Genomic DNA, 20,201 nt, shown 5'->3' on the forward strand with positions numbered 1-20,201 from the left:
ACACAACCACACACACAGCACGCACATGTGAGGTAAAAACTCTCTTATCAGTGGCCATGGAAAACGTGGCGCACTTCCTGATCTCTGTTGTTTCCCTCCCTCTTAGTCGCTCTCTCTCTCACTCACACATCGTCCAGCTGTGAAAAACAATTCGAACTAAAAGTTTCATTAAATTCACCCAGCCACACCCCACTTCACCCCGCTCTGTCGACCGGCGCTGCCTTAGCCGACGCCTGGCAAGGCAATTTCCTATCCACCGAGCGCCCATTTCTCAGTGTCGCTGCAGTTCGCCTTTGTTGTTGTTGTTGTTGTTGCTGTTTTATAGCGCATTAATTTCGAAAGTAGCGCTACGTGTGCCAAAAATCATTAGCAACGGAATTACGCTCAATGAAATGCAGTCAACGTCGCGACGTCTGAGCAGGGGCACGAGAAAGATAGAAAGAGGCAGGGAGAGAGAGAGAGACAGGGCCATCAAACAAACCAACAAAATAAAAGGGGGCAGATAATAAAGCGTGGCCAGGCTGAGGCTGAGCGCTGGGGAACAGCGACGTGGTATTACGGAAAGTTGCGTCGAATGCCTGACGCCCGCCAACCAACCAACCAACAAACCAAGTAAGCAACCAACCTACAGAGCGACCGACCGACCCAGAGCCCATCCCAACGGCAGCCGTTCGCAAAGCGCTGCTTATAAATTCACCCTAACGACAAGTTAAATGCCCAACGTCGAGGGTTCGAGTTTGACTTCTGCCTCGGCGCTGGCAAGGCAGTAAGCGGGGGCGGAGAGGTAACTAATACGAGCACAGGGTAGACCGAAGTGCAAATGTTCTTACTAAATCAAGGTTTAAGATTAACGGGTAATTTGTTTAATTAACTGAAATTAAATAAATAAATTCAAGCAGAATATTAGCAAAATCTGTATATGTAATACATATGTATACATATATTTATGTTTTATGAGATATATGTATATGTTTGAAAATATTTTTAAAATTCTGCTAATATATTGAAGGTTAATGACATTTCAATATTCTAGAATATCATCATATGATATTCTTATCTACTTTTTCTCTGTATTCCACTGTTTAGGTAGATCGGACATAACTGTATAACGAATAAAATATCTTATTGTGTATGTCTATACTTCATTTTGTTACAAATAAAAATTATTTATTAATAACAACAATTGCTTCACAATCTTACCAGTTGTAAGAAACTTTGGCTGGCTTCCACATATCAATGATCCAATTGAGGAAATAAATAATGAAATTATTATTCATGGAGCGAAGGGACATCCTTATTGGCATAGTCAAGGCACAGTTGATGCCTTTACATCCAGTTAAAAACAAAATTTAATCAGCATAATCAGTGGAATTTTCAATTTCCCTGCGGGCCCATCGGGTATACGGCTTGCGGCTGACGTCACAGATTCGGCTCGCTCTTTGCATCGCACCTGAATGCGTTTTCGGGTATCTGGCAACGGCGTAGGAGCGTCTGGAATGCCAGCATAGCCTGTTGATAGTCCCAATTCGTATCTCTCAAGAATCTGCTGCTCCAGCGCAACTTGAGTTGCGTCTCCGCCGACATCAAGGCAGCCAGATTGCTTTGAAGAGGAGTGAGAACGGGCGGCTGCCGTTCGCCGCGGCCAACACGACTGAGATAGATGAGCTCATTGGCTATGCGAAAGTCGGCCGTGTCGTCCTTTCTGGTCAGCACAAAGCTTCGCATATAATGGCGCCGATGGTTGGCCGAGCCATTCTCCTCAAAGCTGCCCGTAATGGAGACGCACAGCATGAGCGGCTGCACTAGAGTCAAGTCCATGGTCATCGTTCCAGGCAAATGCACTGTTGTTGGCCAGGCCGCAAACATATGGAGCGTAGCTTCTCGGCAGGCCAGCAGCTGACGGCTATAGATGGCGTAGGGCGCGGTCCTGTGGAGGAGATAAAAGAAACTTGTAAATCGGAAAACTAAACTAGGCTTCTTTGCTGACTTCACTTACCATGTGCCCAGCATGGCGTGTTCCTTGGCCAGCGTTAGGGAGACCAGCACATGACTTTGATAGAATCGTTGCAGACTTGTGATCCTGTCACCGCCATCGAACGCCTTTATATATCGGCGCACGAACTTCCTGACGCCCATCGGCTTTGGCAGCGTGTGTGAAGCCAGAAACGTGACGCGTGGCTCAGGCAGGACAATTGGCTTGACCTCGGTGACGGAGACTAGCTCCACATCGCTATCGGTATTATGAATACTATCCAGATCGCTTTCGTTGTCGCAGAGGTTGACTGTGGGTACCGAGGGGCTGCGCCTCACGCATCGGCCGTTAAGCATGCACAGAGACGGAAACATGACGAGGACCTGTTGCTCGTAGTTGCGGGGCAGCAGATTCCGCTTGAGCGAGAGCTCGGTGAGATGCAGGCGCTGAAAGACGCGCAGCTCGCGCAGCGTCTTCAGCTCGTTGTGCTGCAGCGAGATCGAGTGTAGGCGTGGCAGTCGCTGATCCACGCCACGAAAGCCGCCCAAATGGCACATATGATTGTTGTCCAGCAGCAGGCGACGCAGCTGCGGAAACTCCCGCTCCATGATGTCAATGGTCGCCTCGAAGCACTCGAACTGCTGCAGCGCACAGAACTCGCCCCTCCACTGGTCATCCGCATAGAAGCGACACAGATTCAAGCAGCGCTTCTTCGCATCGTAGCGGGACATTATCACCTTTCGCAGCTTCCACTTGTACGCCTCGTCCACCTCGATCATGGGCGGTCGATCGTTGACGCGCAGACCCACAACTGGCGGCTGGTGCCCACGCAGCTGCAGCTCTGCGGCCAGCTTGTAGCTATCCACATAGAAGGTGAACGCCGCACGTTTGTCCCGCTCCACATCATGTTCCCCGCCTTCGTGTAAATAGTAATACTTGAGCTTTCGTGGCGCCACAGCCTCACGAAGTTTTTCCATCACCTGCTGCACGGTGTAGCCGCTGTACTGGCTGAAGACCAAGACACGATACCAACCATACGGGCTAATGGGCACGGTGTAGCGCCAATGCGAACGGCGTACCTTGCGGTTATGGCTCGCTGGACTATGGCTGCTTGCCGAGTTCTTTGCGGTGTCTTCAGATGAGTCGGGATTACTACGATCCTTTTTATTCGACATTGTAGCGAGCACGTTTCCAGTTCCTCTAAAATAAGCAAGAAAAGCAAGTAGGTGAAAGCCTGGACTTAAAGCTAAAATTTCATTAAAAGCACAGCAATGCCCTAATTAATAGTCAAGTCGAACATTTTATGAGTCATTGGAGCTCCCTAATTAAATTTCCCTTTTTATTATATTATATATTATATAAAATAAAATAAATATTTTATAGAAATACCTGGATCAAGTTTTTAGCTAATCAATATAAAGTTTCCGTATTAACTGACTGAAAACGAGTCTAGAAATCATAACAGACCAAATTTGATGCTAGACTAAAAGCACACTTAGTTTCACATATTTTTTTTGGGTACAATTTTGTTTCATTGTGAATGCTGAGTGCGGCAATCCCTTGTCCCGTTTCCCAAATGAGCACAGCAAATTCTATGCTAGAGTTTTTTATTCCATTCGTTTTTTTAAGCATCAACATTTTTGCCAATTTATTAGCGCTTACCGCTTCTGCGAACCCTCACACATTTGCCCGCAGATGAGCTCTGTGTCATATTCGCTGTAATTTGCCATACAGAGAGCCCCACTGGAAATGGCACTCCCCCCACCCCTCTACGCTCTCCTCTACAGCATCATGGCCGCATTAAGGCCAAGGGACTCAGTCAGCGCCAGCATCGGAGTCAGCGTTTATACAGGCAACTCTCTTGACCATATGTTACACACATTATGCTTACTTAACAATTAGAGACGCTCTTGTAATTCCAGTAAATTGCTTTGTTCGCCTTCTGTGCCCTCTAAAGAGGAACGAATTGGGTAGTACGAATTTATGAAAATGTTTGTAACAGTTCTCTGAAAACTGAGATCACAATTACATGAATAAATTTTTTAAAAATTCGATTTTATTTTTTATTATCTGAACTTTGAACTAGAAACTCTGTGCATTTATCAATCAATTTATTTATGCAAACAAATTCACGGACATACTAAAAGCTGTAAATTTTACAGTGTTTTTTATTTTATTATCTGGTATTCCAGTTCAATGATCTCTAGCTATAGGATATGCCGGGGTCATGCATTGTCGACATTCATTTTTGTTTCTGCATTAGCGCTTTTGTTTTAGGCTAACATATACCGAGCTTTGAGGGGAGATTGGCACCCTGTGTTCGTACTTATTTTAAGAGCTCTTTGCTCATTGAGCTGAGTGAGCCGAGTGAGCCGTGTGAATGGCAGCGAGTGAGCTTTAAGGACCGATGTCCAACTGGCTTTGATGGCTAAATCACTGTCCAGTGAATAGCAGCAACAACAGCATCATCATCACCGCCATCATCATCGAGTTATGAAAGCCAATACCATGGCGACAATTGGACTGCATCCCACACAGAAAATTGAAACAAATCGAATAGAAAATCTTAGAATTGATCGGCACGACTCAGTTGCCCATAATATATCTGCTGAGATATTAATGATTACATTCAATGCCATTAAATTGGTTTCTCTTGCTTTCGGCCTCAGATAAATTTCTTTATGCTTGATAACTCAGCGTGAACACACAATGTCTCGCCTTAAGCATATCGAACAGAGCAAAATGGACTGATTGCATGACAGGCAGATACACTTAGAGAAATATTCATTTTAGTAGTAGTGACATTTTCACTTACGACTACACATATCCAAAATTATTTTTACAAAAATCTATTAAATAATAAAAATAAGTAAATTACCTTTATTTAAGCTATTATTAAATACTACTAGTAAAATCGATTACGCTAAGGCATAAAAATTAAATTCTTTTCTTTTTTTTTCAAATGTGTTAAAAAATATGTATGTATATATTTATATTAAATTTATACTTATTAAACATATTTGATTTTGAAAATGTGAATTTTTTTTCTCTCAGTGCACATAACTAATTCACATTGGAGGCGTTACTTTCTACCCTGAATGCAGAGCAAACGGCTCTAATTCTTAGAGCCGGGCACATTGTGTGCTGGCAGCCAAATCAAAGACCCTTCTGCCCATTTACTGATAACGCACACACACACACAGAGACTCTCACACACAGACATAGGCATAGACACAACAGGCGGGCCCGTAACATGGCATTTGTTTAATGGATTAAAAATAATACGTACATACAGTTCGGAAGGGACAGCGGGTGTGTTGAAGAGGGGAGTAGAGAGGAAAAAGACTGATAATAATCATAGCACGTATTCAGTGTGGGCAAATGGTAAATGTGCGGCGTGTCATAAATTAATTTTTGGAAAATTCTATAGGTCGTCCAATATACCGAAACCGAATCCAAATTCAACTACATATACCAATCCAGATGTCCATTAATAATAATAATGCCACGTCTCTCTGATAGACAGCCAGAAGATGAGCCGCACAAAGGACTTTACCAGGATAAAGGCAGGCCGCTTCGCTTATCAAAAGCGAGGCACTTTCATTCAAGTTTTTTGCACCGAGAGAAAAGAGTATATTCGTTGTGTGCAATTTCCGTCTGGCTGCCGGTCTGTCCCTATGAATGTAAATCATTTCGTCAGCTATGTTCGGCTGAATCTACCAAAAGCAGGCAGAGCCAAAAAAAAAGAGTTCTTAAATACATCCACTGCGGAACGAGTATTATGCAGTCGAGTATGACCAGAGCCAACATTCCTGCTAGCTTTTTTTGTTTTTCATATTTTTGGGGTTGAAAGGCTTTGCATTGTGGCCGGGCGACCAGCAGCCGGAGTGAAGCCCTGAAAGGAGCTTTTTGAAAATTATGCAAAAATCATGATTGGGCACTTTTTCATTATGCGCCCAGCTAATTAGCTATTCATTCAAGTACGCTGAGCAATGGGAAAATGCTGGAAAGTGCGGAGAAAACTGCAGACATCATTCACTGTTTGTCCGCAAAACCTTCCCATAAGCCGCATCTTAGGTGGCTTCATGTTATTAGGAACTTATTAATGGGGTTTTATCTTCCGCTGTGAATTTTTCACTTATCAAACCCGAAACTTCATATTTTATGATTAAACATATTCTGTCTTTGGATATCTTTCATAAAAATTTCAATAGAATCGACTTGAGCATAAATAAAATAGCATAATTAATTAAACTCGTTAACTATTGCCATTAAAAATCTTATGCAATGAACAATATTTCCGTTTTAGTTTTATATTTAATTAAATTAAAAGGTGGAACGTTAGCCCCTTTAACCAGTTTAAATGACAACGCTTATTCAACTCAACACGCCTCATAAATTTGAATAGATATTTAAGATGAGTGCAAAGTCTTTTAGCTGCTTTTTAAAGCTTTAGTAGAGGTTCCATATATTGTAATACAAATTTAAATAGCCAAGTTTGCATCCGTTCTCGAAGATGAAATGCAGATAACAAACTGTCTAGTTGGGGATAATATGCTGAGTATATTCGATAGACATTATGGGAAACCCAATCAGCTGCCTTTGAGCACAGGCCCTCAGCCCCTTTTGACCATATTATATGCTCACTTAGTCTTCATGCTGAAGGTGGGCCGAGTGCTTATGAAAGTCTAGAATGCCATTCAAGTTCTGTAAAAGACGCTGATTTTTGCGCTGGTAATTGCATTAAGTAGATTTAAAAAATATTCATATTCTGAACGTGTCCTCTGGTCGTTTTTTGTACACTCTACTCCCGACACAGCACTACAACTTCAGCTGCCTGACGCATCCACCATTAGACAACGAATAGAGGATTTTAGAAAGATACTTTTCATATGCATACTGTGTGATACATAATATGATGGCGACAATCTTCTTTGATCTCAGGAAGAAATCCAAACATAGTACGTTACGTCATCTGATTCATCATACTTTTATGACAGCGATGGGACATATACTGATACGATTACTTGGATATGGAGGATACATTGTTATAGTTGTCATTTTTAATGTCGTGTGATTTCGTCTTGTGGAAGCAGTATATTACAATTATGCAGATGTTTCGGTTCGTACTAATGAGTTCCCACAGCATGACAATCGCCTGACAATCAACGTGCTGCTAGTCGCCCATACCTGGGTATAGATTAACTAGGAAAACAGAGCAATCGAAAGACGAGACGACTGACTGTTTGTAAACAAACCGTTTTTCTTTTTAACTTTGCTTTTTTAATTGATATATTAAAAACAGTGGAATTATATTGAATTCGACTGTAGACGTTGTATACAAATATTTATTAGAGCTCCCCAGTCAGTAGTATAAATTAATATGTTGGAGATATTTGATACAGCCCATGTCGATCCCTCGGGACTCTTTCTCGCGACCAGTCCATGGCCTATGGTGGCCATAGTATCGTCCTATCTGATCTTTGTGCTGAAGGGACGTACGTTTATGGAAAAACGAAAAGCCTATGATCTGCGCTCTGTTCTTAAGGTCTACAATCTCATACAGATTTTGTATAATGCCTCGCTATTCGTAACGGTAAGTCTGGAAAACTTGAAAGAAAAACAGTTTACAACAACGGAAGCCGTTACAGGTAGTTAGCTACTTAATTGGATATAAGAACTATAACCTAAGTTGCATGCGAATTGTGCCTTTGAATCATCCAGACAAGAAGTTGGATCGTATGATATGCTATGCGTACTATGTCAACAAGTATATCGACTTACTGGACACCGTGTTCATAGTGTTGCGCAAGAATAACAAGCAGATCACGATTCTGCATCTAGTACATCATCTGTATATGCCCATCACGGGATATTTCATAATCAGATTCATCGGCTTTGGGGGTCATCTTCTAGTAATGGGAGTCTTGAATGTCTTCGTGCACGTTATCATGTACAGCTACTACTACGCCGCGGCCCAGAGCTCGACTAAAAACAAGCTAATCTGGTGGAAGCAGTACATCACTATACTGCAGATGCTACAGTTCGTTATTATATGTGGGCACAGCGTATGGACACTGATGCAGCCAAAGTGTGACGCATCGCGTCCACTGATCTATATGACGTTCTCCATGTCAATAGTGATGTTCTCTATGTTTACCAATTTCTACATACACGCTTACATATTGCCCAAGAATAGGAAACCAGTGAAGTCGGACTAGAGAGGTATAAAATTTCCGATTATAGTTTCAGAAATTATATACTTATTTGCCTTTCTGAATAGGTTACGTAAAAAATAACATTTCCTCGTGATTCAACGCGGTTAAATGACCAAATGCATTAATGATTTGAGCAAACGTACTTGCAAACAATTGAATATAATTAAGGTATTTTCGCATTTAGTAACTGCGCTCTTGGATTCGATTGGCAACACTTGCTTTTCGTATCTCAGTGAAGACACCCCTCAAAAATATGCAATATACCAATTTTGTTTATGTCAAATTAGAAGTCCTGCATATGAGCAGTCCTATAAACTGCTTATGATATATACATATATAAACAGTATGAAAAGAGTATTTAATGTTCAGTATTTACGTTTCCAATTGAGCTTGGCATAAATTTAACTTGTGTATGATAATGCAAGTCTTAGTATTGAACCCCTTATATACACATACATTAGTCTTAGAATATGCATTTTTGTCAGAGAAAATACACCAAGTGGCGAATAGTATAATGAAATAAGTAAATGGGTTCGAGTACCCGACTATGTGACACCCTGAACTCACACACATAAGGAGGCTCCTACTTCCTAAGGAATGAATGCAGGATGGGAATATCGAGAGCATGAATGCGAAATCTGGAAGGGAAGGAAAGGGATATTACTGGAACGGTTCAGGTTTTGGAGTTGCTCAAGGATGTACACTAACAATTCTACTATTACAAATTTTATGTTTTAAATTATGTTTTTTGCTTTAAATATTGGATTCGCAGGGTATACGAGTCCGCATTAACTGACTGTTAGCAACATTTGACACATGCAAACAAAGCTGATGTGCATGTGTATATCATGAAGGAAATATAAATGAAAACCATTTTCATTTTGAAACAGTCGCAAAACAACTCGTCCATCGAGCATACGCAAAGTATAAAGTAGTCGCAGCCACGAATAAGTATCAAGATGTTTGAGGTATTCAATAGACCACCTGCGGATCCCTTACAGCTGCCCTTGGCCGTTGGACCTTGGCCTGCAATACTCATAGTGGCGGCTTATCTGCTCTTTGTGCTCAAAGTGGGGCGCCAGTTCATGGAGCATCGACAGCCGTACGATCTGAACAAAGTCCTTAAGGTTTACAATCTGATACAGATCGTTTACAATGGCACAATATTCGTATTTGTAAGTCCAATTAACTCGAGTCACGTTGATGAAAATGCATAAAGATTCATTTTATTTTCGAAGATTTCCTACGTGCTTCTTGTACTAAAACCGTATAAGCTGAGTTGCATAATGGTACTGCCAATAGATCATCCGGTCAAGCCCCTTGAACAAGCTTTGAGCTATGCGTACTATCTGAACAAGATACTCGATCTGATGGACACCGTCTTCATGGTGCTGCGCAAGAACTACAGACAGATCACAATGCTGCATTTGTTGCACCACTCAATCATGGTGGTGGCCGTCTATGCTGGAATACGATTCAGTGGATATGGTGGACATTTCACGATCATGGGCATCTTCAATGTCTTCGTACACGCTGTGATGTACAGCTACTACTACATATCGTCCCAGAAGCGGGCGGTCAGTCAGAATCCCACCTGGAAGCAGTACATCACTATTCTTCAAATGATTCAATTCTTCACGGTAATGTTGCACAGTGTTTACACCTTGATGCAGCCCAACTGTGATGTTCCGCTTATAGCCATAGCGGCCGTTCTAGCCATGGGCTCACTTATGGTAGTCATGTTTACCAATTTTTACATACACACCTATATATTGCCGAAAAAGCCGAAGCAGAAATGAATACAGAATGGGCATTTAATATTTAGATATCCCAACCCAATTTTAAAACATAATGTGAATAATTTAATTTAATTTGTCTGTCACCTGTGCTGAATTGAAAAAGAAAATATACGAATGGAATACACTTGGAAGGCTTATCAAACCTCGATCCCACGTAGAGTTTCTGCTAGGCAGCTACTCAATTATCAAATTTCAAATATTCAAGAGAGTTGAGTGCACATATTCTAAGAATAACAATTGAGTTGTGCTAGAATTCTCAGCTGCTACTTTAATTAAGATTTATCGCAAGACGGTGCTCTAGTAGGGAAGTAGTTTTGTTACTATGTATTCGAGAAAGGGAGTGGGTTGTTAGTAAACGCGAAAATCGAACGGGGTTAAGGGCAGCGACTCCCTAGGCGGGTTTCCCCCATGAGAGCTTTGTTAATTTTTTCTCTTCAAGTCCTTAACCGGATACGGTGCAATATACATGGCTTTTAATGAGCCAACGCAAACTGTTTTCTAGTAAATGTGGCAAACGCAGAAATTGACTTAAATGAACAGAGAAATGACAAAGGGCCAAGTACTTATGCATTCTGTAAATAAAAGAAAGAGAAGCTTCTTTAGACTCATGAACTCAACAGTTCGAGAAGCATACAACAAACAACGCGCACTCAAAAGATGAAACATAAAACTTAGCCCCAGAAGCCCATAAAAATATAACAAACCACATTGTGCCAACGCGCACTTAAAAAGCAACCAAACCATCAGCCATCAGCCATCAGCCACCAAGCACCAGGCACCACCATCAAGCGTCCAAACAACATGTGGGGACAGAAGTCTTCAGAGTGAGTCTCCCGACCAATTGCCATAAAAATTGCAACATAAAAATTAAACCACTAAACGCAGCAAAATTGCGGGCTTTGGGGCGCTGATAATGTGCCCAGTTGAGTTAAGTTTAGTGAGCGCATACCCTAACTTGAGTTACTTGCGAATGTTGACTAGCAATGTGACTGAATTCGGGTTTACTATTCGATATGGTCATTTTGATTATAGTAGATTATAGTAGACATTACAATAAAATAGAGGTTTTATATAGAACTGAAAAGTAAGTATATTGGATATATCTATATTTTTTTAATATCATTTCTTGTTGATTCAAAGATTTTAATGTGACGATAAGTTCTCAGCTGACATTGATAAAAATTTGTCGAATATAAATATGCGATATTTAAATATGAGGTTTTGGTTATTTCAAATATAAAATTTGAAAAAATGCCTAATATATATAATATGTGAGAATACAATTTGAAGAAATTTCACAGTGAAATTTATTGAGCGCCTTTAGACATTAAGCGTTTCTTAGATAAAAGATGGAGTCTTGAGACTTCGACTTTTCATATTTTAAATAGCTGTCTTTTCTTTATTATTATTTTTCTCGTGTTTTTGGTCGACTTTGACTTTGGAGTTTCCTCGAAAAGAGTGCAGCAAGCAGTTCATAAAGCGACCCCCAGCTAGTTGTTTTCAGCTGTTTCGAGTCACCCTTACGTGCGAGGAGCAACTGCTGCTGCTGTTCATGTTGTTGGGATTTCGGTAATGATATTCAATAATAATACGAGAGTACATGCGCAAATTTCAAATATCGCATAATAAAAAGCACTTGCGCTGTGCCAGAACAAAATCTTCAGCATTTCAGGCATGCTTCGACGGCGCCTTTAGAATTTAATGTGCTTATAATGCCGCCTGCTGGCACTTGAGCCCATTTCCCATGCCCGACAGCAAAGGCGAACGCAGCTCCCAATCTTTTGAATCCGATACGAATTCGCATCCGACTCGGCGCACACACGTTGGCGTAATTGTGAGCGCAACCCTCGTCGCAAAATGCCGCCTCTTTAACGGCAAATGATGTCAATTTCAATCCCAGACCCAGTCAGAGTCCCATTCTCTCGCCCAAATATATGCTCGCCGCGTTCTCCTTCTATTCCAACGAAAATTGAACTTAATTGGTGCGTGAAGTGAGGATTTCATCTATTGCTGCCAGGCAACTATTCCTTCGCCAACCCAAGTTGCCAGAGCACGCACACACGGCCTGCCCAAATCCTTGCCTCATTAAAATTTGCCATCGAACATGAGCACAATCGACCCACATAGGAAAAAGAGGGCCACCAAATAAACAATCATCTAATGCCATAAGACTTCTGCTGCATGTGAGGCCTGATGCCTGATGGCTGGTAATTAAATATATATTTTTATGTCCGCTGCGGGAGACATTTGTGAAATGTTCTTTTATTTTGCTATTGCATATGGAATAAATATGGATGTAGATACGTATGTTATGTGGTCTTATATAACTCTATAACTGATACTTCATATATATAACTGCATATTATATAACTGCAAATGCATGACTTGATCAATAATGAGATTATTTTAGATTCTTTGCCTGCTCATCGTTCAACTCTTCTTACATTTCCTCCTTTTCCACTTTCAGCATCGCCTCCTTATACTTACTATTACTTTACTATCTTATTAGATGGAATATGCGACGTGAAAACAGTTCTGCACCGAATTCATTGTATAAGGAGTTGTTTATGTGATTAGCTGTCAGTGTTACAAAACCTTATCTAAGATTTTTAGTCTTATGAAAGTACCTACCTATTCGTCTCGTGGAGCTACAATCTACTCCCTTTTCTAGGGTATTTCATCTTTTACAGTAATTACTATTGCTCGCTGAGACATGTTTCCCTTTCAAAACATGCTTCAGCTAGTTATCTGGGAGATCACAGAGTTATTTAAATGAGAAAAAAATGCAGCGTTTACAAGGATTTCAAATTTCACAAGAAATGCTCAAATTAAATATTCAAGTTTGAAGTGTTACGGTGCGACCCTCGTGCTGCGAGGCAGGCAGCCAGTCAGCCAGCCAGTCAGGCAGGGAGGCATCTCAACTGATTAGCATAAATTCGTCTATGTCTATGTTGGCTGGCGAACATTGTCGACTTCTGTTGTTGTTGTTGTTGTTGTTACTGCTGCTGCTGCTGCTGCTGTTGTTGTCGTCTTTTGTCAACGTGTCTTGCATGGCAAGCAAAAAGTTTAGCAGCCAAATGCAGACAGGCACGGACTTCTAGCAGTAGGATCTTGGTGCAGGGCTTGGGCCGGGGCTTTTGGCTGCCTTGCTGTGAGTATGACTGTGACTGTGGCTGGTGCCACATGGAAACATGTGTCACTGAGGGCTGTCTACTTATTGCACGACTAATGTCAGTTGCACGGCTTGCCACGCCCCACACCCGCCCATGGCCAGCAGTCGACAAAAGGTTGCGAAACTTCCTGGCACACAAAAAGCTTTTTAAGCTGCAAAATGCAGCTGATGGAATTTCTTTAGGGGCTGCACACGAGTGGCTGGAGAATGCGGGTGGTGCTATGTGGAAAACTGGGCTGTGGTTTGCCATTCAAGAACAAATTATTTCCAAGCCGCTCACATCGCTGGGTGAAGAAGGACGTGCCTGTCGGCCCGAAGGCAACTCGCAGCTTGCCTGCTCTCAGGCAGCTTCTCTCTCTCTCTCTCTCTCTGTCTCTCCCTCTCTCTCTCTCTCTGTCGCTTTATTTGATTCTTTTGGCAGGTTTTCTTTACCACACATAGAAGTTCCCTTTGTTTTCCTTCTAATACCTCTAGGCATTTTGCATTACATTGGCCTCGACAGCTGTGAATTGAATCGAGTTTTCGCAGCCAGCCCAACTCGCATAATCTCACGCATTGCATCAATTTCTCACAGCCTACGCCTCCTGGCTTCATATCCTGCCAATACTATCGGCAATCTAATTAGCACAGTTTGTCTCCTCGCCCAGTGGCCCCAGAGGAATTTCGATTTAGCCCGCTTCACATAAATTACTTTTCTTGCCTCTTTTATTTTTATGCTACACAAACTTCTGAAACGACTTCTAATCATCATTTTAGTGCAGCCTAACTAATTGTGAGTGCGATTGAGTGTCTGTGCTTCTATATGTATGTATATACATATATATGTGTGCGTGTGTGTATGGCAGTCGTTGACAGAGGGGCGAACTTTACCAAATACAGAAAACGACAAAGCAATTTACACCTCAACTCTTCAAAATTCACAAGACATTGTAAAGTTGACGAAGGTAATGTGATAACGACCAACGCATGCACTTTAATACACTTGAACAAAATGGAATCAATTTTCTATTATTAAAAATAAGAGCTCTAGAATATTAATTGTGACTTGCTGGCTGATTGGCTCACTGCTTGATTTATTTATGTAAATATTATGATTGACTAACTGTCCGATAAGCAGAATACAACTAAAACAAAAATACAACTAAAAGAAAAAACTAAACAAACAAAAATAACAATAATAATATGATTTTCTAATCCACTAGAGTTCGGATGGTCTGGTATAGGTTGGAGTTTCGTTAGGTTGTATATATAAACTCAAATTATTGCTGTAATTACCTTGGGAGAAATACAACCTAGACTTACATCAGCTACAAATGAATTTAAATATTTATAAAATATTATACTGATTTGTCAGATGTCTCTTATGCGGTACCTAAATACATATAACCCCTGGATTGTAGAGCGCTGAAACATAAGAAGCGTAGCCAGAGCCCTAAAGACGTGTTAATGAAGCAGACATGCGGGCCAGAACTCGGCCCAAGTCGTGGTCCCTGGGTCTTGGTCTCTCGGTCTTGGTCTTGGTCTTAGTCTTGGCCTTCGTCGACGGCTGAATGAATTTGTATAACTTGCAAATCATGTTGACTGACGAGCAAACGCGAGAAAAACGCTGCGACTGTCTGACACTGGCACAGGCACCGTGCCTGGGCCTGGGCTGAGACTGGACCTGGGACTGCGACTGGGATGGGCACGAAGGGGGCAGACTGAGCCAAAAACTTTCAAAGTGTTGAGCACGGCGAGTGAAACATATTGTGCCATACATATTATGAAAATGTGTCTGAGGTTCCATAAAGCGCAAATAGGCAACGCGAGGTGTGAAGGGGGCAAAGCGAGCAGTTGGCTGTTCTACTAAATCAACATCATTAAGTTTTCTGTTTATAAAGAAAACACTCGAGAGCATTGGTGCGAAGTCTTCTTACTTGCTTCTTTTTCGTTGCCCTGTAAATATTGACTAAATGAGGCATATATGTGCATACAGCAAACTGTAATTGAAAGTATAGCGATATTAGATGGATTTTATGACTTGAACAACACTTCTCTCTTAGGCTCTCTCTAAATCGAGAGAGAGACTCTACAGACTCTACTGTAGAAAGTACAATATATTCAAGAAATGTTTCATGCAATTTACAGGGTATATAGCTGTTGGTCATTTTGCAGTAAAACACTCTTGTTTTTTTTGTTATTTTATTGTTTCTTCTTTCATGTTCACTTGCTCAGCTTATGTTTATGTATTTGCCGTTGCCGTTGCCGTTGCCGTTGCCAATGATGCGATCTGTGTTATCTTAGGCGGGCTTCGCTGCACGTGAGCGACAAGGATGGAAGAAGGAAAACTCCTGCCAGTTGGCACTCGAAAGAGCCAAGCACTGAACACAAATTAGTAGAGAACTCAGCCAAAAATACTGAACGTGGCGAAGAGGAGTATGTCTTGGCATATTTGCTTAGCCATTTTGAGCGAACTGCATTCACAAGTTACTTAGTTCATTTGCGCGCAGGTAAGTATGACCCGAGACTTCGGGTTAGATCAGGTGAGCTAGGGGAAGGGGCAGGTGCTGCATATGTGCACATCCATTATGTGTGTCGAACGGGCAAGTCAAACGAAATGTGAAAGACTGAAAATAAACAACGAAGTCACGAAATTGCTTTGTACAATAAATAAACGGGGGACAGCAAAAGTATCTTAAAGATACAAATAGCAAGAGTCTGGCATGGCGCACGCACAGGATGTGACTGCGTCCTAGACAGCCAGACAGCCGCAGTCAGACAGCCAGCCATATGAATAGACGCTCGCAATGCTCAAGCATGCAGCTCAAATTACAACCAGGCAAATGTTTAAATACTTGAGTGCCCCACAGCCCGGGCCCAGCCATCATGGCGAGCATATTAACTTTTACTTTAGCTCTCTTTACTTTGCTCTGCTTTGTCAACACAACAATTCACTTAAGACAGAATCGTTATTGTTGTTGTTGTTGTTGTCGCTGTTTTTGCTGCTGCTGCTGCTGCTGACAGTTGCAGTTGCCAGTTGCAAGTTGTCTGTTGCAAGCTGTCAGCTGGTTGCCTGCAAAGATTTTATTTCACACGAGCAAGTCACCAGCCCACGCAAAAGGCGCCAGAGAACGAAATAGAATTAACGTGGGAGGGCCTTACCTCGCTGACCCATTGGAGAGAACGGACGTCTATTAATTAAGATTCTTAGGTAACATTCTCAACGTGTCATATGTATATCTGAAATCTGCATGTATTGAACAATGTGTCCATAGTGGAATTTGGGACTCATATTATCATCATATACCTTTATCATAGCTGTATATATACGTTTCTATTTATCTATACATTTAAATATACTGGAAAACCAAACAAATATACCCTTAAACGCCGACTGGACAACTAATAATTCCCATGTACCAGCGCCCTCTATTGTGAAGAAAGAGAAACTCTGTAATCTTTCAGCAGCATACTGCCGACAGATTCATAGTGCTGCATACTTTTGGACAGCATCTTGAAATATGAATAAAATATTTTAGACAATGCAAATTTAACAGAGCCGTTGATTTACATATTTTGTAATTAAAATATAATAAACATTTTCTTACAGCTAAAGAGAACAAATATTCCTCAGAGAACTTGAACTAATCAGCAGAGCAAAATACCATAACATTCAATTGGTTATGGTAAAGTAAAATTCGACTTCTATGGTGGTGATCTTCACAAAGGCTACAAAACACTCGAGACATTCAAGAAAGATGGTAAGATCTGTGATTTCTAGCTGTGATTGAAGACAAATAATTGACATCAATTATTCCTTATAATTGACAGCGAATGATAATAGTTGTGGTGCTGTGCCTGTTTCTCCATGCTCAGGCCGGGACTGCGGTTAATAAACTATCAAACAGTCAAATTATAAAATGTGATCGTCTACTGGCCTTCTCGAACTGCGAACTGATTTTTAAGTGGAACTTTTTGTATCTAGACGTCATCAAAGCGATTGCGAAGCAAATTAAGGAGCTCCTAGCCAAGTACCCTTTTGCCTTCAAAAAGCTGCCCGACATCTACGTTATGATATCTTCCTATTTGTTTTGCGGTAAGGGCTTGTCGAAAGCCTTAGACAACATCTCAAAACTTCTTGGGGTCGGGATAAAAAGTTGCAAGCCAATAGGCAATTTTGTGTCCATTACCGTCTAGACTATGTCTGCAAACGTAATGCAATTCCCCTTCTAATGTCAATAATTTTTCTTCAAAAATAATAAATTAAGTTTTTTTTTTCATATCGGCATAAAGAAAGACCTTATATTGTATTCCTTTTAACTAAAATGGGAAGACTTGTTTTGATTGTTTTGTTTGATGATATATTACTATTCGTTTTATTTCATCCTCAATATAAATGGACTCACTAAGATAAGTGACAACACTTTGGAGTAATTAAGTATTAAATTCCATAGAAAGTGAGTTTGAAACGTCTAATAAACGATTCAAGAATATGCAATAATTTTAACAAATACAATTTATTATTACGCATGTATATGTTAACTTGTTTTTACCTTCGCCCTCTATCGTGAGAATATACAAGCTCGAAATGCGGATAGCGCTATATAGTATTGGCAGAATTTACTGCGGATAAAGCAACTGTAAGAGATCATAATGGTGCATATTTATAGACGTTTTCTAAAAATAAAATTTAAAAAGATATATACAACATTTTAATTTAAAAAAAATAAATAAATAAAAAAAAGACAGTTGTTCCTAATCACTGAAAAATATTCAAATATAAAGCTAGGTAAAATTCAACTAACATATTTGTTTTGGCTAAAACTATAAAGCAGTAGTAATATAATAATAACAATAATAATGTAGTAATCTGTTTAAATTCCATTTTTTCCAAGTAAGAACTAACTGGACAATAAGAATCAGGCTACAACCAATAAAATTGGGTTGAATGTGAGCCCGCTGAAATAAACAAAAGAGGAAAGAAGACTTCAAAACGACATTCGGATAATTACAAAAAATAAAATAAAGAAAAACACAGTAAAAAGTGCCTAGTCTTCTCATTAAAATATACCCAAATCCGAGTCGATATTCGATGCAAGCCAAACCAATACTATAACCAATAATAAATATACAAAATATTCTTAGCAAAGTAAAAAATCGAGTTTGAAACACGCACATTTGTTTCATTTCATCATCTTTAATGCTGTCGAGCCAAACAGGTTGTTAGTCGAACAATTTAGACAGCTTGCGGCTGCAGTTCCTCTGAATTGAGTGCGAGAGTGCGCTGGGGTTTCGTCATGAACTGCAAATCCCGAGCCGTTCGCTCTGCGGTCGCATCGTTGACGGGCAGCAGAGCCTCTAAGATAATGGGCACAATCTGTTCGCCCACCGATTGGAAGAGCTGAGCGATCTTAATGATGGTGGCGGGATCGGGCAGGCCCGGTATGACAGCACGTTCGTTGGCCTCGCGACGGCGACGCCTGCGACCCTCGTTCGAGTCCTCAACGGTCTCCTCCGAGGAGGAGTCGTCGTCTTCGTCCTCGCCATTGTTGATGCCATCTCCATCATTCCCTGGCATAGCCTGTATCTCGTAAAGGCTCGCATTGAGTTGCACATGGAATATGGTTAAATGTTTACCTTTGGCCGCGCCTCGCAGCTAATGCACAGCTGCAGCAGCAAAATAAGTGCCGCGAACAGTAACTGACGTCCCACATGGATTGCCATTGAACTTGCGATCGATGGCAGCTGTCAGCCACATTTATATAGCCTGCAATCGAGGCTTTGTTTTTAAATGGGCTTCATTTGGAATGGGCTTTGCATGTCGCAAAATGCCAGCAAATTGATCAATTAGTAGAAGCACAGTTCTAATTCGAGCTGCAACTGTTGTGGAGGTGCGTTTTCACGTTAATCCAATGTCTTTGACCATGCATGCCAAAAGGTCAACGAGTTCGAACTTGACAGCGTCGTTCAAACTCTATTCATTTTCTGTCTGCTCGCTTTTTGGGCATGGAATGCGCCAACGGGTGCAAATGTTTTATTTTTCTTTTTTTTTGCGCACAGCCCTACCCAGAATGCGCACAAAAGAAGCAAGCATGATTGATGAAAATGCGAATATCGAATAGTGAATACCCTAACAGACCTACATAGACTTAACAAGTTCTTATATTAAATTAAATTAAGTTGAGAGCTTAAAAAAATATTTGTATTCCATATATTATAATATCATATGATTAAAAAAACATAAAATATATTCAAAATAATTATAATTTTAAATATAAGCTAATATACTTTATTTATCGTCTTATATATTTACATTTTCATTCACGTAAACTTTTTTTTATAAATTCTCAGGCGAATGTCGTTGATAATTCATACATTTGTAGGGTATAAGAAGTCAGCAGCCGAACGGTCGAGTAGCATTGGCCATTCGAACACATTCTCAGGCAAGATCCGCTGCAACTTCATTGCGCTCCATTTGGGGACCAGGTAGCTTGTGGACGGCAGCTGGCGCAGCTATATAAATTGTAATTTAAACGTGCGTTCGACGTTGGATGTGGGGATATTATTATTAAATCAAATGTGGCTGCTGCAACGGCAGCACCGCCACCAGCAGCAGCAGCAGCAGCAAAAACAGCAACGGCTACAGCAACAGCGAAAGCAACAACATTGCGACAAGTCAGTTAATTGGAGTCGAGAGTTGTTTGAGCATCCATCGCAATTGCTGTTTCAGTTTTGATTGAGATTCGCGAGCGGATAGTTAGTAAAGTCGGAAAAAGTGAAGAACAAATTGAATACAAAAGAATTAAAAAAAAAAAAAAGAAACTATTGAAACACCTATATAATTTGCAAAAGAGTTTCCTACATTGTTTAATTTGAATCGTTAAATTTATTGAGATTATTTTTTGTTTTTTTTTTATATTTAATATGTTTATATTTTTTCTCTTCTCATTAAATAGTTTTTGTGCACTTATTTATATAATATAGTATTCACTTTCACTTATTCTTGTACTACAAAATGAATTTGTTTTCGCGGCTTAAACATATTGGAACTGCTAATAAGG

The 20,201-nt window shown here is 40.6% G+C and overlaps 6 protein-coding genes across 8 annotated transcripts in view; 4 read left to right on the plus strand and 2 right to left on the minus strand.

The window, feature by feature from the left end:
* LOC6574371 (nuclear RNA export factor 1) overlaps window positions 1-20,201 on the minus strand; it is a 67,004-nt gene that overhangs the window by 42,399 nt on the left and 4,404 nt on the right. Inside the window, exons 1-3 of one of the 3 annotated variants that reach the window (XR_006356971.1) lie at window positions 3,362-3,464; window positions 1,997-3,172; window positions 1,201-1,927 (exon numbers count right to left, since the gene is read on the minus strand). Coding sequence is in view for 1 of the 3 variants with exons in the window: in XM_044008402.1 (XP_043864337.1) it covers window positions 1,420-1,927; window positions 1,997-3,147 (1,659 nt within the window). In the remaining 2 variants the exon portion in view is untranslated. Of the gene's footprint in view, window positions 1-1,130; window positions 1,928-1,996; window positions 3,173-3,361; window positions 3,465-20,201 lie in introns of those variants that run through there. The other 2 variants (XM_044008402.1, XR_004364913.2) reach the window with 2 other exon arrangements.
* LOC26527457 lies at window positions 6,409-7,052 on the plus strand. Its single transcript, XM_044008340.1, has 2 exons — window positions 6,409-6,646; window positions 6,921-7,052. The coding sequence occupies exons 1-2, from the start codon at window positions 6,494-6,496 to the stop codon at window positions 7,047-7,049; spliced, it is 282 nt and encodes a 93-aa protein (XP_043864275.1). The 5' UTR covers window positions 6,409-6,493; the 3' UTR covers window positions 7,050-7,052.
* LOC6574372 (elongation of very long chain fatty acids protein F) lies at window positions 7,245-8,547 on the plus strand. Its single transcript, XM_002000387.4, has 3 exons — window positions 7,245-7,568; window positions 7,624-8,197; window positions 8,256-8,547. Exons 1-2 carry the CDS (start codon window positions 7,356-7,358, stop codon window positions 8,191-8,193), a joined length of 783 nt encoding a protein of 260 aa, XP_002000423.1. The 5' UTR covers window positions 7,245-7,355; the 3' UTR covers window positions 8,194-8,197; window positions 8,256-8,547.
* LOC6574373 (elongation of very long chain fatty acids protein F) lies at window positions 9,070-10,113 on the plus strand. Its single transcript, XM_002000388.4, has 2 exons — window positions 9,070-9,365; window positions 9,429-10,113. Exons 1-2 carry the CDS (start codon window positions 9,150-9,152, stop codon window positions 9,987-9,989), a joined length of 777 nt encoding a protein of 258 aa, XP_002000424.1. The 5' UTR covers window positions 9,070-9,149; the 3' UTR covers window positions 9,990-10,113.
* Window positions 16,799-17,436, plus strand: LOC26528073. The gene is made up of 2 exons (XM_015167424.3): window positions 16,799-16,901; window positions 16,972-17,436. The coding sequence occupies exons 1-2, from the start codon at window positions 16,848-16,850 to the stop codon at window positions 17,335-17,337; spliced, it is 420 nt and encodes a 139-aa protein (XP_015022910.2). The 5' UTR covers window positions 16,799-16,847; the 3' UTR covers window positions 17,338-17,436.
* LOC6574374 (antennal-specific protein OS-C) lies at window positions 18,318-18,894 on the minus strand. The gene is made up of 2 exons (XM_002000389.4): window positions 18,778-18,894; window positions 18,318-18,721 (listed from the first exon to the last, which is right to left on the minus strand). Exons 1-2 carry the CDS (start codon window positions 18,862-18,864, stop codon window positions 18,377-18,379), a joined length of 432 nt encoding a protein of 143 aa, XP_002000425.1. The 5' UTR covers window positions 18,865-18,894; the 3' UTR covers window positions 18,318-18,376.

The sequence above is a fragment of the Drosophila mojavensis genome, unplaced genomic scaffold (assembly GCF_018153725.1).
Source record: "Drosophila mojavensis isolate 15081-1352.22 unplaced genomic scaffold, ASM1815372v1 contig_277, whole genome shotgun sequence".
NCBI classification, from domain to species: Eukaryota; Metazoa; Arthropoda; class Insecta; order Diptera; family Drosophilidae; genus Drosophila; species Drosophila mojavensis.

Excerpts from the sequence above, each read along its gene's own strand:
- LOC26527457 (XM_044008340.1), top strand. The coding sequence starts at position 6,494 with ATGCAGATAACAAACTGTCTAGTTGGGGATAATATGCTGAGTATATTC. Across the intron at positions 6,647-6,920 it reads TCATGCTGAAGGTGGGCCGA|AAATCCAAACATAGTACGTT; the intron begins GTGCTTATGAAA and ends GATCTCAGGAAG.
- LOC6574372 (XM_002000387.4), top strand. The coding sequence starts at position 7,356 with ATGTTGGAGATATTTGATACAGCCCATGTCGATCCCTCGGGACTCTTT. Across the intron at positions 7,569-7,623 it reads ATGCCTCGCTATTCGTAACG|GTAGTTAGCTACTTAATTGG; the intron begins GTAAGTCTGGAA and ends AAGCCGTTACAG.
- LOC6574373 (XM_002000388.4), top strand. The coding sequence starts at position 9,150 with ATGTTTGAGGTATTCAATAGACCACCTGCGGATCCCTTACAGCTGCCC. Across the intron at positions 9,366-9,428 it reads ATGGCACAATATTCGTATTT|ATTTCCTACGTGCTTCTTGT; the intron begins GTAAGTCCAATT and ends TTATTTTCGAAG.
- LOC26528073 (XM_015167424.3), top strand. The coding sequence starts at position 16,848 with ATGGTGGTGATCTTCACAAAGGCTACAAAACACTCGAGACATTCAAGA. Across the intron at positions 16,902-16,971 it reads CGAGACATTCAAGAAAGATG|CGAATGATAATAGTTGTGGT; the intron begins GTAAGATCTGTG and ends TATAATTGACAG.
- LOC6574374 (XM_002000389.4), bottom strand. The coding sequence starts at position 18,864 with ATGGCAATCCATGTGGGACGTCAGTTACTGTTCGCGGCACTTATTTTG. Across the intron at positions 18,722-18,777 it reads GCTGCGAGGCGCGGCCAAAG|GCTATGCCAGGGAATGATGG; the intron begins GTAAACATTTAA and ends TACGAGATACAG.